Genomic DNA, 17,899 nt, shown 5'->3' on the forward strand with positions numbered 1-17,899 from the left:
TGCTGCCTGACCTGCTGCGCTGTTTCAGCAACACATTTTCAGCTCTTACCATATTTCTAGTATTGTGCACAATTCTCATTTGCATATTAGAATACTAATTGAGAAGACACAAGCAATAACTTGTCAGAATAATGCCAGAACTGGGCATAATAACAGTAAAGATGGAACAGGCTGGGGCTATTTAGGAAAAAGAATGACCCGCTGCAAGTCTTCAAAATGAACAATATGTTTGGTAAGGTAGACAGAGAAAGCTGACTTAATTTTAACTAACCTACTCCAAATCCTTTCATATGAACAAAGCTAAAATGGATCCAATAATTCCACTTGCAAGAGATTAAAAGAAAAGTCATGAACATAAGTCATCCATAACAGGGAATTCAGAGGAAAATATTTTATCAAGAGTGCGAAGAAAGTCACAAACAACAATACCTTGTTATTGACAATTTCACCAGGCGTGGGCCAGTTTGTGGTGTCACCAAAATCGCTGACCTGCAACAGAAAAATAATTCTTGCATGAGATATATTCAAATATAACTAATTCAATCAATATTTTTGACAGTATCTATTGCCCACCTATCTAAAACAAAAGTTAAGATTATATAGCTTGACTCTTCCCTCACTTCAGAATCCTGCAAACAACATTCTCAATTAGTAATGAGTCACCAGATTCCAAAAGTTGGCTCTGCTTTCTTCCCACAGATGCAGCAAGACCGACTGAGTTCTACCAGCAATTTGTCTTTGTTACCCTAGGATACTTTCCAGGTGAACCACCATACAAACAATGAATGTGTCAAACCCAATGGGTTCAGCTGGTGGCAGCCTGCTCTTTGATAACAGGAAAAGAAAATTCCATTCCTGGCTAAACTATTTATTCTACATAAAACAAATGTTGTTTGCTTTTATTTTGAGGGGGATTACACAGAATGGAACTGTCAAACATTGGTGTTATTACAGTAATTATTGTAAATAAATCATTAACTTACGGAATAGATGGGATGTACAAAAACACCTTTGCAAGTCAGCAGCTTTTTGGCGATGTCTAATCATTTAAAACTGATGAATAGGTCAACAATTCACATCAGTGTCCACAGATCTATAATACCATTCCAAAAGGCTCTCCTGAGGCCATGGTCAATGTTCCCAACAATTATCCAGAAGCAACACACCACACCCAAAATATATTCCCTGCTCTTAAACATTTGAGACAGCAAGGTGAAAATAAAGCTCCCACTCGCTTTAAGACTGTCCAATAAGGTGGTAAGCAGGGATCACTAACATGTTAACCATGAGCAACTGGCAGTCCGCTGTCTGACAACTAAGTTAAGATTTGGAAAATGACCAGAGGATTCAAGTCATATAATTAATTTTCCAACAAAAACTACCGTACTGGTTTCCCAGCTCTTGTCCCATCCTTTATCACTGCTGGGATAATTTCTTTTTGGTTAGATTCTCTACAGTGTGTAAACAGGCTCTTCAGCCCAACCAGTCCACACCGACCCTCCGAAGAGTAATCCACCCAGACCCATTTCCCCCTGACTAATGCACCTAACACTATGGGCAATTTAGCATGGCCAATCCACCTGACTTGCACATCTTCGGATTGTGGGAGGAAACCGGAGCACCCGGAGGAAACCCACGCAGACACGGAGAGAATGTGCAAACTCCACACAGGTAGTCGTCAGAGGCTGGAATCGAACCTGCGGCCCTGGTGCTGTGAGGCAGCAGTGCTAACCAGAGCCACCGTGCTGTACATAACTAGCTAAATTGCAACAGAAAGTAATTTACCAGTGTTGACACCATCTCTGCACAGGTCTATCCATGACAAGGCAAAATATATACTTTGACAAGGCTAAGACAATGACATACGTGCTGCTATTTAAACTGTAGAGTGAATTGCAGTCAGAAAAATAAAACAAGGCACTTTCTAACAGTGCACAAGTACTTTGAGAAGGTTTCTCCTAAAATCTGTGGTCACAAAAAGTGAACTAAAAAATGCATTATACAGCTTTTTTTAAACCAACCATTCAAGGAAGTTAATGCAGCAAAAGAGGCATCTTTCAAAATTTCACATGATTTGAACAAGAGCATGTGCAGATGAAGAAACGGTGAAGGGCACAATGGCTCCAATGGCCATGTCCTTATTCTGAGACTTCAAAACATACCTGAAAATACATCGGTCATTCAGGTATGCAGTAAGGAGCAAACACCATGGCAAGAAGGGTATCTGCATTATTAATTAATGTGACAGAGCAGTCAGAGAGAGATTAAAGTGAATGCAAGTGGCTTTCTGTTCAATGCAATGAATCAGTTCACACAAGCAATACTGCCCAGCTGGTGGTGTTTGGTCAATATTGTTTTTAAACTTCATGATTAAAGAGGAACCCTCCACAGGTTGTCTCTGAAATCCAAAACCAGTTCAATTTATATTCGCAATGAGGTGGAGAATTATTTTGCAAAGAATAGTGTGCCATTGGCAAACCTAATAATTGATGTGCCAGCTATAATCAGATATTATGCTGTTTCTCCCCTTTTTTGAACTACCGCTATAACATTAATCACCGGCCAATTTCTGACAAAGTAATGGAGTCTGATTATGGACTATCTCCCACTGTTAGAATTTTAAATTTGATTCACGTTAAAAACCAAAATACCACTCTCTTGATGAATTGTCATCTGTGCATGGCAACATTTTGCTGCACACTGCATTCTTCCTCTGCTACACCAAGTCAATTTCTTTCACTTTTATCAGAATCAACGACTTCTTGCAGTCAAGATAGATAGATATCATCCAAAAATCAAATATTATGGACCTGCTTGATGTGGCATTTTTAACAGATGAATGAAATTACATGAATTATATACTGCAAGGAAAACAGAAGACAACTACCGACAAAATGCAACACTTTCCTTCAGTGATCCAAATGCTGAAGAACCCAGAACTGCTGTTAGGATTTCGTGCATTGACAAGTACAGTGATTTTCCTCATAAACAAAAGCAGGAAATGCTTAGACATCTGAAAATCAGAGTTAACATTTCAGGTCCATTGAGCCCTCCTCAGAACTGGTGATTTACTCATCAGGCTTGGCTAAGAGTTCAGCAAGAGGGTCAACAATTTTAGAGCAGCTGGATCCCTAAACATTTACTTCAAGTTCCTTCGTAAAAGAGTAAGTTAAGTGACATTTCTGAACACTGTTGTTTCACCCTGATTGAAACACCATGAAAATAGAGATTGTCATTTTAAAGTCTGACATTCAGTTGAAATCAAGGCAATCTGCCACAAATTTCTGGAGTTCCGTGATTACTGAGAGAGCAGTAATATCTTCAAAGTAACAATGTAAATAACTTTCCTACTGGCTTCTACCTATCGTTGCAAATTGATCTTTACCAACACGAACGACTTCAAATCCTCCTGTCTGACTAGCGTATGAATGACTCCATCGGAGTCGCTCTCTGAAGATACGCACATTATGCAATGTTAAGTTTCACACAAATTGAGATAAAGATCAATTTTCCATCATATAATATACATTTTTGGAACTTAACTGTAATAACTAGATATGTTCCCTTAACAATTCATATTTTCCATATAGATTTTAATGGCTTATGATGTTTTGCCTTGATCAGAAATCGCTCTCGTAAAAATAGGTTGGTGACCCCTTGATGTAGAGTAAATGGCTTCAATACAGAGAGAAGGAATCCTGTAATGTGTACACAGACTGTGCAATGTAAATTGTGTCCAACACAGCTGGCAAATTGAAAGCTGGAAGAGCTAATTTTGGATCCTAAAGGGTTCTTTGCTGATAGGCTTACGAAGCAAAAGGAAGATGAGAAAGTGACACAGTAAATAAGCAAGGCAGTATGTTCAGGCAGGATCTCTGTGCAGATAAATTTAGTTTTCAATAAGGAGGGCAGTGGGAGACTGCTGCTCGGGTCCAGAGTACTCAACAGATAAACTCATTACAACTCCAAATATAGTATGTAAGCATAAACTACTTCTGATGCATTCCAAAATTGTTTTCTTTAAATGGTTAAAAGTACGCCTTCATACCGAGGTTCAGTCAGCAGTATATCCTGGCAAGAAACAGCTCAGCACCTGTGCATCACATAACCGATTGATCCATTTCTGTGTGAAGAAAATCACCTGCAAAACTACTGACTTCAATCTCCCTGACTCGTCATGCAGTAGAGACTGGAGTGATGGAGCACACAACAGCTTGATGCATCCTACACAGGCGCACTTTCCCAACCGTCTTTACTGCAGCACCCTATTCAAATGAATGATGTGAGAAAACCTTTTTGAAGGTGAACTCTGCAGGGGTATTACTATATGATCAGCAAAATCTCTCTCAAGCCAACTGGGATTGCAATGTCTTTAACGTACACAATGTTTGTAGTTTTGTAAAAAAAAACAGATTTAATAAGCATTTCACAAAGAAACAGAACACTAAGCCTGGGAATTTAAAATTCACGAGTGAAGGCTCAGGAGGAAAGATGGGCTGACTGAAAAGAGAGAAGGAAAGAAGAGATAAGCTCTGGTATGATTCCAAGGTTTTGTGAAGAAAAGCAGAAATGGTTGTGTAATAGAGATATACAAGAGTCTGGAATAGGAGTACCAAAGCGACAAAGAACAGGAATCTGCTAGATGAGTAGACAAAAGCCAGTAGAGTTTGAAGAGAAGGATGAAGAATTTAAGCTTGAGCCAATATATGGCTGAGAGGATGGTCATGATAGATCATCATCCACTTCAAGCAACAGACAGAAGTGAGCAAACTGCAGCTTAGGATCTCAGATCAACATGCTTTTCAGGTTACAATTCATTTCAATATTTCTGAAAACCGATATGCCACCAAAGCTTTCAATCTTGCACTCAGCAAGACAAATGCAATAAAGTCAAGCCAATACAAAATGCAAGAATTTCAAGCAATCCACGAAAGCTTACAATTTACAGCAGAAAAAGGTACTGATAAGCTAGTCAACTCGGGATTAACTATAAGCTCTCCAACTCCATATAATTAAAAAATGATACAAGGCTTTTAAAGAATACGCTCCTACATGTGAACATATGCCAAAGAACAAGCTTGACTGATTACCTGAAAGTGTTTGTAAAAGGATACTGTCAGTGCAATGTGGTTCTGCTTTGAATTTCAGAGCTGCTGTTAGGTCAGGTACATAGTCTGTAAGGCTCAACGATTGGCTGATTGAATTCAACACTATGTCCCTTCAGCTGATTGTAACAGGTAGAGTAAAGACCATACTCATCTAGGCTATTCTTGCAACACCCAAAATAAAATGAGTGATAGACTGACAAGTGCTATCCAATAGCAGGATTCAAACAACCAAGTGTAGCATTAGCTACACTAATAATCAACTTAAGGTGGCAAGGACAAGCCAAGGAACTATAGACCAGTGAGCTTGACATCGGTGGTGGGCAAGTTGTTGGAGGGAATCCTGAGGGACAGGATGTACATGTATTTGGAAAGGCAAGGACTGATTAGGGATAGTCAACATGGTTTTGTGCATGGGAAATCATGTCTCACAAACTTGATTGAGATTTTTGAAGTAATAACAAAGGGGATTGATGAGGGCAGAGCAGCAGACGTGATCTATATGGACTCCAGTAAGGCGTTCTGACAAGGTTCCCCATGGGAGACTGGTTAGCAAGGTTAGATCTCATGGAATACAGGGAGAACTCACCATTTGGATACAGAACTGGCTCAAAGGTAGAAGACAGTGGGTGGTGGTGGAGGGTTGTTTTTCAGATTAAAGACCTGTGACCAGTGGAGTGCCACAAGGATCGGTGCTGGGTCCAATACTTTTCGTCATTTATATTAATGATTCGGAATGAGCATAAGAGGTATAGTTAGTAAATTTGCAGATGACACCAAAATTGGAGGTGTAGCGGACAGCGAAGAAGGTTACCTCAGATCACAACAGGATCTTGATCAGATGAGCCAATGAACTGAGGAGTGGCAGATGGAGTTTAATTTAGATAAATGAGAGGTGCTGCATTTTGGGAAAGCAAATCTCAGCAGAACTTATACACTTAATGGTTAGGTCCTAGGGAGTGTTGCTTAACAAAAGAGACCTTGGAGTGCGGGTTCATAGCTCCTTGAAAGTAGAGTTGCAGGTAGAAATGATAGTGGAGATGGCGTTTTGTATGCTTTCCTTTATTGGTCAGAGTGTTGAGTTGGGAGGTCATGTTGCAGCTGTACAGGACACTGGTTAGGCCACTTTTGGAATATTGAGAGCAATTCTGGTCTCTTTCCCATCGGAAGGATGTTGTGAAACTTGAAAGGGCTCAAGTTGTTGCCAAAGGTTGGAGGATTTGAGCTCTATGGAGAGGTTGAATAGGCATAAGAGAGATCTAAGGGGCAACTTTTTCACAGAGGGTAATATGTGTATGGAATGTGCTGCCAGAGAAAGTGGTGGAGGTTGGTATAATTTGAACATTTAAAAGGCCTCTGGATGGGTATATGAATTGGAAGGGTTTGGAGGGATATGGGCCAGGTGCTGGCAAATGGGTCTAGATTAGGTTGGGATATCTGGTTGGCATGGACGAGTTGGACTGAAAGGTCTGGCTCCATGCTGTACATCTCTATGACTCTAAAACTAGTTAAAAACTCAACATGGTTCACTTGTGCTTCCTGAAACTGATTCGTGTCATAGGCACCTATTTTCTGCAAGCAAAAGGAATGTTTTAGATGTGTACCTTTCTGAATTATAAAGGAGATTGGTGGAAGTGGCCCAGTTCTTTTCTCCTTGGCCTCAGCCAGTCAGAATTTATTTGGCAATTGTCATCCTTTTCTCATAGTATAAACTGTTGTGATCATTTCAAATTAGGCATTCTTGCATTTGCCCTGAGTGCAAGACACAAATGCTACAGAAACATCTCTCTCTTTCAAGAAATATTCAAGTTCTGCACTACCGGACAACAATTCATTTTGTTCCCATCTTGCAAGTGATGATCATGTTGAATAGATGCATCATGTTTAAAAGAAGCACCAAAGACTGTACGCACCATGTTATTCCCTAGTTACAAACATAGCAATACAGAAGACAGGAGTATGCCATTCGACCTCTCAAGGCACCTCTGCCGTTCCACGAGATCATGGCTGATCATCAAGCTCAATACCGTAATCGTGCCCACTCATATAGAGATGTACTACACGGAAACAGACCCTTCGGTCCAACCCGTCCATGCTGACCAGATATCCCAACCAAAGCTAGTCCCACCTGCCGGCACCCGGCCCATATCCCTCAAAACCCTTCCTATTCATATACCCATCCAAATGCCTTTTAAATGTTGCAATTGTACCAGGCTCCACCACTTCCTCTGGCAGCTCATCCCATACACGTCCCACCCTCTGAGTGCAAAAGTTGCCCCTTAGGTCTCTTTTATATCTTGCCCCTCTCACCCTAAACCTATGCCCTCTAGTTCTGGATGGCCCGACCCCAGGGAAAAGACTGTGTCTATTTATCCTATCCATGCCCCTTATAATTTTGTAAACCTCTATAAGGTCACCCCTCAGCCCCCAACGCTCCAGGGAAAACAGCCCCAACCTGTTCAGTCTCTCCCGATAGCTCAAACCCTCCAACCCTGGCAACATTCTTGCAAATCCTTTCTGAACCCTTTCACATTTCACAACATCTTTCTGATAGGAAGGAGACCAGAATTGCACGCAAAATTCCAACAGTGACCTAACCAATGTCCCGTACAGCCGCAACATTACCTCCCAACTCCTGTATTCAAACTGTGACCAATATGGGAAAGCATACCAAACGTCGTCTTCACTACCCTATCTACCTGCAACCCCCTAACCCACTGAGCCGTGAAAGCTATACCCATCTCCTTCTTGAAAACGCAGTATCTTAGTTTCAACTACTTTGTGCTAGCGAATTCCACAGGGGCACAACATTGAAGAATTTTCATCTCAGTCCTAAAAGATTTACCTCTTATCCTTAAAAAATGTCCCCTGGTTTTGGACCATCGGGAACATCCTTTCTGCATCAAACCTGTCTCGTCTTGCTAGAATGTTTTAGGTTTCTATGAGATCTGCCCCCTCATTCTTCTGAACACCAGAGAACGCAATCCTAGCCGATTCAATCTCTCTTCATATGTCAATCCTGCCATCCAATGAGTAAATTTGGTAAACCTTTGCTGCACTCCTTTTATACTAAGAACACCCATTTTTAGATGAGACCAAAATTGCACACATTATTGTAGGTATGGCCTCTCCAATGCCCTGTATAGTTGCACAGACATCCTTGTTCCTGCCTACGAATTCTCTCACTATTAAGGCCAACATAATTTGCCTTTTTACTGCCTACTTCACATGCATGCTTACTTTCTGTAACGAACGCACAAGGACACTCAGGTGTTTTGTTGATGAATAATGCTCCACCCCCACTCCCCTATGTTTAAAGCCAAAAAATAATTTGCCTTCCTATTCTTACTACCAAAGTGGATAACATTACACTTATCCACATTGCACTGTATCTGCCATGCATTTGCCCACACACAGCTTCCATATCATACTGCAACATCTCTGTATCCTCCTCACATCTTTCCCAGCTTTATCATGCAAATTTTGAGATATTCAGCACTTTGAATGTATGCAGGTTATGAAAGGCACATTTATTTCCATAGAAATCGTATGTAATTTAGTAACCAAAATGAAAAAACGTTATTGCCTCCACAGATCACTAAGTTCAGCAGTTGTTCAAAGGAAGAAATTATAACCTAATAACTTTGACAAGAAAATCAAGAACCACTAGCCCTTTCACTGAACACTGCACTGCTTCTGGAAATACAGAAAATCACACCAGATCAAAAGCCATGACGTGAATAAGTTGATATTTGTGGAAATCTGAAGATACAAAGGGAAAAAAAAGTGGATTTCAACTATTGTACAATGACCTCAGCATGAAAGGTACATGCTCCAATGGCCCCCTGGGTAAAAAGGTGAGATTGCAGAGAAGTTTATCTATTTGACACCAAGCCAAGATTTTCCTTGTGGAAGAAATAAGTATTTCTGGCTCCATGAAGCCCCTGACACAATAAAACTAAAATAACATATATCACTGCACCAGACACTTGAGTAGAGAAACAGACAACAATTAGTATGAGAATATTCAGACTCAGTAGAACATGTCAGTTCAACGTGGATTTGAACATGTCAAAATATTATTAGTCCAGGGTTCTATATTACGTATCCAGTAAAGAACCAATGCACCATATGTTCCATTATTTCAAATCTCAACTAAATGGCAACTGGTAAATTTAAATTTTTCATTAAGTAAATATATCATAAAAAGGTGAAACTGATTATTGTAATACTTTCATGTTCATTATCATTCAGGAAAGAAAATCCACCATCCTTATTTGTCTGGTCTATGTTTGATTACATCCTTAGAGTAATATAGTTAACTCTTAACTGTCCTTCTCAGGGACAACAAGGCAATCAATTGCAAACTATTATGAAAAGGTAAAATAAAGAAAGATAGACCATCCCCAAACTATGCGCCATATTCAAATTTGACAAAAGCATTCACAGTCCAATCAACTCTGCAAAATCCTCCTCATTAATATTTGATGTCTTGTGCCAAAATAGTTGAAAGCTGTCGCAGTCTTCAAAGTCTATCACCAGGATTGAGTTGACAATACCATGACCTAGTAAGCTTGGTCAAGAAGAGAACCAATTTACTGTCTGAGCCAGCAGGTAATAAGTGAATCAAAACAAATGAAAAGCCTACTTTTTTTCTCCCAATCTTTTCATGGGAATGTGAATTTGGTGCTTGTTGTCCGTCTCTAATTGCCCTCGACAAAATGGTGGTGAAACACCTTCTTGAACTGTTCCGGACCATTTATGTACATTGCTTTGAGAGAGGATGTTCTAAGATTTTTGTTCAGCGACAATGAAGGGATGACGATGTAGCTCCAAACCCGAATTCAGTATGGTTTGGAGAGGAATGTGCAAATATTCAAGCTGCCCTCACCCTCAATTTTGCCAATCAATTCCCACAAATTCAAAAATTTTTCACAACCACGAAGCACGATCACCAAGAGTCTTGCAAAGACCAAGTCCTGTCTTTAAACTGAAGACACACTCCAATTGCCATGGAAAAATCAGAAATTCAGAATGATCAAGCAAATCAATATAGGCTATCATTGATGGTGTTCTGAGCCATCAACCACAGCAGAAATATAATGAAGAACAAGCTGCAACTTGCGCCTTTACCATGATGGGTATAGTGTCTTAAATCCACTTAAAATGCCTGACAAAATATGCTATCAATTTTAGTTGCAATTAAATGAGTCAAGTCACATAGCAGATAATTTGGCAAAGGGTGCCAGGGTGCTGCACTCGTTACAAGCTTCATGCACCAGTTTTTTTTCCATGCCCCAAATGACTCGGATGACTCCTGACCACATCTAACCTGAATTGAGCATATCCTCTAACAACAGCTCAACTGGAAGAGTGGAGTACTGTGGTGTGACACAATACAGACATCCTTCAGTCACTGGTTCAATTTGGGTTCGAAGGAATCTGAACATTACTGGGAAATTTGATGGTGTAGTGGTAGTATCCCTGCTGCTGGACTAGTCCCCCTGGCTCAAGTTCCACCTGCTTAAGGGAGGTGTAATAACATCTGTGAACAGGTTGATTAGAAAAGATCCAACCAGTAAGCCTATCTTATTTACCTTGTTATATAATTTTCTTTCCAAATATCATTTCTCACAGTGTAGAAGCTTAATTAAAAGAAACTTTATCTGTCCCTCATTAATTAACAAGACCTGAAAACTGGCACACAGACTCAGTCCTGTGGTAGGTTTTGAAGCACTGTACCTATACTATCAAGCCAGTGGTCAAACAAGGTGTGAAGAGCAAGCCAAGAGCAACAGGTGTTGGTAAAAAGGCGGTGCCAGCTGTTGAAGCTATAGCATAGGAACTTCAAGCAGACATAAGGCATGCTAAAATGAGTGAAAAGTCTCATAACCAAGGGATGAGATCAAAGCTTTCGAGTCCTGTAACATCCACTTGTGAATGGCAGTGAACAAGAAAAACCAATGAGAATAAAGAATCTGGGTAATCCAAGATGGAGGACAGGAAAAAGTTCTGGCTGTAACAGCTGCTCCTTTGAGGTATTTTAGGTGTTGGAGGTGATTTCCTTGAATTACTGTTTAATATGGTGTTGCACTTTTTTTTCCCAAAGTTCCAAAGCAAAGAATGGACATGGTGAAGTCGTTGCGGGCAGGAAGGGGAAGGAGGGAGGGGGGGCGGAGAGGAAGGAGGGTGGGGAAGGGGAAGGAGGGAGGGAGGGAGAGAAGGGAAAGGAGGGAGGGAGGGAGGGAGAGAAGGGGAAGGAGGGAGGGAGGGAGAGAAGGGGAAGGAGGGAGGGAGGGAGGAAGAGAGAGGGAGGGAGGAAGGAAGAGAGAGAAAGCAAGAGCGAGAGAGAGCACGAGGGGGAGGGAGGGAGAGCCTGCACAGTGACTTCCTTTGCAGTTTGAATTCATGTATTGCTGGACACTGGAGTGCATCTGGGAAAATTAACAAACAGTGAAGTTCACAACTGATCTTGGAGGAACTGTTGGGCGAAGTTCACAGCACAGAACCAGATAAGTTAATCGTTGTTTTAAGTATGGCCTACAGAGAATCTGCAGTACTGAGTAGAGTGGATTCTTTCTTGATTATATGGTTTTGGAGATATGTCTCTTGATTCAACTTAAAATAAAAGCCATAACTATTAATTTAACCTGGGGCAATGTTTGTAGAGGAATAAAACAGTGTTATTTTCTTGGTCTGTACATTGTGAAGGAACAAAAATAGCTTTAATACAGTGATACGTACTGAGACTGGTACAGTTGAGAACAGAAGCGAGTCAAACAGTCAAGGCAGGCAGGAACAAAGTAGAACTAATAAACTGCATTTATTTCAATGCAAGGGGCCTAACAGGGTAGGCAGATGAACTCAGGGCATGGTTACGAACATGGAACTGGGATATCATAGCAATTACAGAAACATGGCTCAGGGATGGGCAGGACTGGCAGCTAAATGTTCCAGGATACAAATGCTACAGGAAGGATAGAAAGGGAGGCGAGAGGAGGGGGTGTGGCATTTTGGATAAGGGATAGCATTACAGCTGTGCTGAGGGAGGATATTCCTGGAAATACATCCAGGGAAGTTATTTGGGTGGAACTGAAAAATACGAAAGGGATGATAACCTTATTGGGATTGTATTATAGACCCCCCCAATAGTCAGAAAGAAATTGAGAAACAAACTTGTAAGGAAATCTCAGCTATCTGTAAGAATAATAGTGTGGTTATGGTAGGAGATTTTAACTTTCCAAAACATCGACTGGGACTGCCACAGTGTTAAAGGTTTAGATGGAGAGGAATTTCTTAAGTGTGTACAAGACAATTTCCTGATTCAGTATGTGGATGTACTTACTAGAGAACGTGAAAAACTTGACCTACTCTTGGGAAATAAGGCAGGGCAGGTGACTGAGGTGTCAGTGGGGGAGCACTTTGGGGCCAGCGACCATAATTCTATCAGATTTAAAATAATGATGGAAAAGGATAGACCAGATCTAAAAGTTGAAGTTCTAAATTGGAGAAAGGCCAATTTTGACTCTATTAGGCAAGAACTTTCAAAAGCTGATTGGGGACAGGCGTTCGCAGGTAAAAGGACAGCTGGAAAATGGGAAGCCTTCAGAAATGAGATAATGAGAAGCCAGAGAAAGTATATTCCTGTTAGGGTGAAAGGAAAGGCTGGTAGGTATAGGGAATGCTGGATGACTAAAGAAATTGACGGTTTGGTTAAGAAAAAGAAGGAAGCATATGTAAAGTATAGACAGGATAGAAGAGTATAAAGGAAGTAGGAGTATACTTAAGAGGGAAATCAGGAGGGCAAATAGGGGACATGAGATAGCTTTGGCAAATACAATTAAGAAGAATCCAAAGAGTTTTCACAAATACATTAAGGACAAATGGTTAACTCAGGAGAGAATAGGGCCCCTCAAACATCAGCAAGGCGGCCTTTGTATGGAGCCGTAGAAAATGGGGGAGATACTAAGCGAGTATTTTGCATCAGTATTTACTGTGGAAAAGGATACGGAAGATATAGACTGTAGGGAAATAGATGGTAACATCTTGCAAAATGTCCAGATTACAGAGGAGAAAGTGCTGGATGTCTTGAAACAGATAAAGGTGGATAGATCCACAGGACCTGATCAGGTGTACCCGAGAACTCTGTGGCAAGCTAGAGAAGTGACTGTTGGGTCTCTTGCTGAGATATCTGTATCATCGAAAGTCACAGGTGAGGTGCCAGAAGACTGGAGGTTGGCTAACGTGGTGCCACTGTTTAAGAAGGGTGGTGGGGACAAGCCAGGGAACTATAGACAAGTGAGCCTGACCTCGGTGGTGGGCAAGTTGTTGGAGGGAATCCTGAGGGACAGGATGTACATGTATTTGGAAAGGCAAGGACTGATTAGGGATAGTCAACATGGTTTTGTGCGTGGGAAATCATGTCTCACAAACTTGATTGAGATTTTTGAAGTAATAACAAAGGGGATTGATGAGGGCAGAGCGGCAGGCGTGATCTATATGGACTTCAGTAAGGCGTTCTGACAAGGTTCCCCATGGGAAACTGGTTAGCAAGGTTAGATCTCATGGAATACAGGGAGAACTCACCATTTGGATACAGAACTGGCTCAAAGGTAGAAGACAGTGGGTGGTGGTGGAGGGTTGTTTTTCAGATTAAAGACCTGTGACCAGTGGAGTGCCACAAGGATCGGTGTTGGGTCCAATACTTTTCGTCATTTATATAAATGATTTGGATGTGAGCATAAGAGGTACGTTAGTAAGTTTGCAGATGACACCAAAATTGAAGGTGTAGTGGACAGCAAAGAAGGCTACGTCAGATTATAACAGAATCTTGACCAGATGGGCCAATGGGGTGAGAAGTGGCAGATGGAGTTTAATTCAGATAAATGCGAGGTGTTGCATTTTGGGAAAACAAATCTCAGCAGGACTTATACACTTAATGGTAAGGTCCCAGGGAGTGTTGCTGAACAAAGACACCTTGGAGTGCAGGTTCATAGCTCCTTGAAAGTGGAGTCGCAGGTAGATAGGATTGTGAAGGCAGTGTTTGGTATGCTTACCTTTATTGGTCAGAGTATTGAGTACAGGAGTTGGGCGATCATGTTGCGGCTGTACAGGACATTGGTTAGGCCACTGTTGGAATATTGCGTGCAATTCTGGTCTCCTTCCTATCGGAAAGATGTTGTGAAACTTGAAAGGGTTCAGAAAAGATTTACAAGGATGCTGCCAGGGTTGGAGGATTTAAGCTATAGGGAAAGGCTGAACAGGTTGGGGCTGTTTTCCCTGGAGCGTCGGAGGCTGAGGGGTGACCTTATAGAGGTTGACAAAATCATGAGGGGCATAGATAGAGTAAATAGATACAGTCTTTTCCCTGGGGTGGGGGACTCCAGAACTGGAGGGCATAGGTTTAGGGTGAGAGGGGAAAGATATAAAAGAGACCTACGGGGCAACCTTTTCACACAGTGGGTGCTTTGTGTATGGAATGAGCTGCCAGAGGAAGTGGAGAGGCTGGTAAAATTGCAACATTTAAGATGCATTTGGATGTGTATATGAATAGGAAAGATTTGGAGGGATATGGGCCGGGTGCTGGCAGGTGGGACTAGATTGGGTTGGGATATCTGGTCGGCATGGATCGGAGGGTCGGCTTCCATGCTGTACATCTCTATAACTCTATGAAACAGTGACTATATGAATAATTCCATTCCTAAATGGTGATGGAGTTCCTCGCCAATACAATTGGAGAACCTAGTTGCAAACATCTTTGGCAAGAAATACCAAGGGAATAATCATTCTCTGCCTCCTCCAAACTCCCCAAGCATCATGGGCCTCCTTCAGCCAATTCAAGTCATTCACATTGTCAAAAATCAGCTTAGCAATGGTTGCAGTCACTGATGCCCACAACCTGAATGCAGTGGCTCCACAATAAACCAGATATTCCAATACAGCTATAAAACAAGTGCCAATCCAGAAATGTGGAATAGTTCCCAGGTACGTCCTATCCAGCCAGTAAGCAGATGGCACCTGGTCAGTGAGCTGGGGGAGCAATAAACTCAAAGGAGGAAGTCAATACAAATATTAGAATGTAGTAACTGTGAAAGATTTTGATTGATATTAACATGGCAATTACATTGGTGCACATAAGTGAATCATACCAAATAGGAGAAAGTGAGGACTGCAGATGCTGGAGATCAGAGCTGAAAATGTGTTGCTGGAAAAGCGCAGGTCAGGCAGCATCCAAGGAGCAGGAGAATCGACGTTTCGGGCATGAGCTCTTCTTCAGGAATGAGGAAAGTGTGCCAAGCAGGCTAAGATAAAAGGTAGGGAGGAGGGACGTTGGGGAGGGACGTTGGGAATGCGATAGGTGGAAGGAGATTAAGGTGAGGGTGATAGGTCGGTGTGGGGGTGGAGGCGCACAGGTCAGGAAGAAGATTGCAGGTTAGGAAGGCGGTGCTGAGTTCGAGGGTTGGGACTGAGATAAGGTGGGGGTGGGGGGGGGGGGGGGGGGGGGGGGGAAGAGGGGAAATGAGGAAACTGGAGAAATCAGAGTTCATCCCTTGTGGTTGGAGGGTTCCTAGGCGGAAGATGAGGCGCTCTTCCTCCAGCCGTCGTGTTGCTATGGTCTGGCGATGGAGGAGTCCAAGGACCTGCATGTCCTTGGTGGAGTGGGAGGGGGAGTTTGAAGTGTTGAGCCACGGGGTGGTTGGGTTGGTTGGTCCGGGTGTCCTAGAGGTGTTCTCTGAAACGTTCCGCAAGTAGGCGGCCTGTCTCCCCAATATAGAAGAGGCCACATCAAGTGCAGCGGATGCAGTAAATGATGTGTGTGGAGGTGCAGGTGAACTTGTGACGGATATGGAAGGATCCCTTGGGGCCTTGGAGGGAAGTAAGGGGGGAGGTGTGGGTGCAAGTTTTGCATTTCTTGCAGTTGCAGGGGAAGGTGCCGGGAGTGGAGGTTGGGTTGGTGGGGGCTGTGGACCTGACGAGAGAGTCACGGAGGGAGGGGTCTTTTCGGAACGCTGATAGGGGAGGGGAGGGAAATACATCCCTGGTGTTGGGGTCCGTTTGGAGATGGCGGAAATGACGACGGATGATACATTGTATATGGTGGGGTGGTAGGTGAGGACCAGTGGGGTTCTGTCCTGGTGGCGATTGGAGGGGCGGGGCTCAAGGGCGGAGGAGCGGGAAGTGGAGGAGATGTGGTGGAGAGCATCGTCGATCACGTCTGGGGGGAAATTGCGGTCTTTGAAGAAGGACGACATCTGGGTTGTTCGGTATTGGAACTGGTCCTCCTGGGAGCAGATGCGGCGGAGACGAAGGAATCGGGAATATGGGATGGCATTTTTTCAGGGGGCAGGGTGGGAGGAGGTGTAGTCTAGGTAGCTGTGGGAGTAGGTCGGTTTATAGTAAATGCCAGTGTTGATTCGGTCGCCCGAGATAGAAATGGAGGGGTCTAGGAAGGGGAGGAGCCTGAGACGGTCCAGGTAAATTTGAGGTCAGGGTGGAAGGTGTTGGTAAACTGTTCAACCTCCTCATGGGAGCACAAGGAAGCGCCGATACAGTCATCGATGTAGCGGAGGAAAAGGTGGGGGCTGGTGCCAGTGTAACTGCAGAAGATGGACTGTTCCACATATCCTACGAAGAGGCAGGCATAGCTGGGGCCCATGCAGGTGCCCATGGCTACTCCTTTGGTTTGGAGGAAGTGGGAAGATTGGAAAGAGACGTTGTTCAGAGTGAGGACCAGTTCAGTCAGTCGAAGGAGGGTGTCAGTGGAAGGGTACTGGTTAGTACGGCGGGAAAGGAAGAAGCGGAGGGCTTTCAGTCCTTCGTGATGGGGGATGGAGGTATACAGGGACTGGATGTCCATGGTGAAGATAAGGCGTTGGGGACCAGGGAAGCGAAAGTCATGGAGGTGGTGGAGGGCGTGGGTGGTGTCCCGAATGTAGGTGGGGAGTTCTTGGACTAAGGGGGACAGGACCGTGTCGAGGTATGCAGAGATGAGTTCGGTGGGGGAGGATCAGGCTGAGACAATGGGTCGGCCGGGGCAGTCAGGTTTGTGGATTTTGGGCAGGAGGTAGAAACGGGCGGTGCGGGGTTGTGGGACTATGAGGTCATACCAAATAGTTTGTTCAGCTGTAAAGCAAATTGAATATTTCATGAGAAATGAACTGTGTATAGCCTCTCAATTAGGTACAGGTGTTATTTCATCTAAAATTATGTTAAGGCCTGATAACGTCTTGTACATTTAAAAATGTTGTGCAGAAATATACCAAGAATTTTTCAACACTACCCCCCAGACTCATTATCCCTGTCACTGAGAAGGACAAAAGAAACAGTCACATTTTAATACCAGCATCTGGATGTTTACTTCTAAGTGACACAATAACCTGACTTGGGAATATATTGCAGATTCTTCAAAAACAGCAGGTCAAAGTCCGAGAAGAACTTCACCATATGAATGTTCAAGGCTACTATCACCTTCTCAAGAACAATCAGGGACTTGACAGCAGTACCTACATCCGATGAACAAAATGTATTGGTGGTCTTACAGAATCAGAGAAACATGACATCTCACCATTTGGACTGGGGAACTGAGGAGGAACAAGACACGTTATATTTCAGCAGCTAACACAAAGATGCAGAGTATTAATGTCAAAGTATAATTTCTAATGTCAATGTTCCAAATTGCCTGACAGGCCTAGCAGGCAAGATCATAATTAATGCACATGCTACAGCCTAAATTATTACAAGAGCTACAAAACACCTCAACATTTTAGCAAATCAATACATGCAGTGAATATCTT

The 17,899-nt window shown here is 42.8% G+C and overlaps 1 protein-coding gene across 1 annotated transcript in view; it reads right to left on the bottom strand.

Annotated features, from left to right (window-relative positions):
* larp1 (La ribonucleoprotein 1, translational regulator) overlaps positions 1–17,899 on the bottom strand; it is a 136,332-nt gene that overhangs the window by 64,285 nt on the left and 54,148 nt on the right. Inside the window, exon 3 of the mRNA XM_087995151.1 lies at positions 430–489. Coding sequence (XP_087851277.1) covers positions 430–489 — 60 coding nt within the window. The remainder of the gene's footprint in view (positions 1–429; positions 490–17,899) is intronic.

Source organism: Chiloscyllium plagiosum, unplaced genomic scaffold (genome assembly GCF_037043375.1).
Source record: "Chiloscyllium plagiosum isolate Xiang-an unplaced genomic scaffold, Cpla_swu_hap1 HiC_scaffold_16, whole genome shotgun sequence".
Taxonomy (NCBI): Eukaryota; Metazoa; Chordata; class Chondrichthyes; order Orectolobiformes; family Hemiscylliidae; genus Chiloscyllium; species Chiloscyllium plagiosum.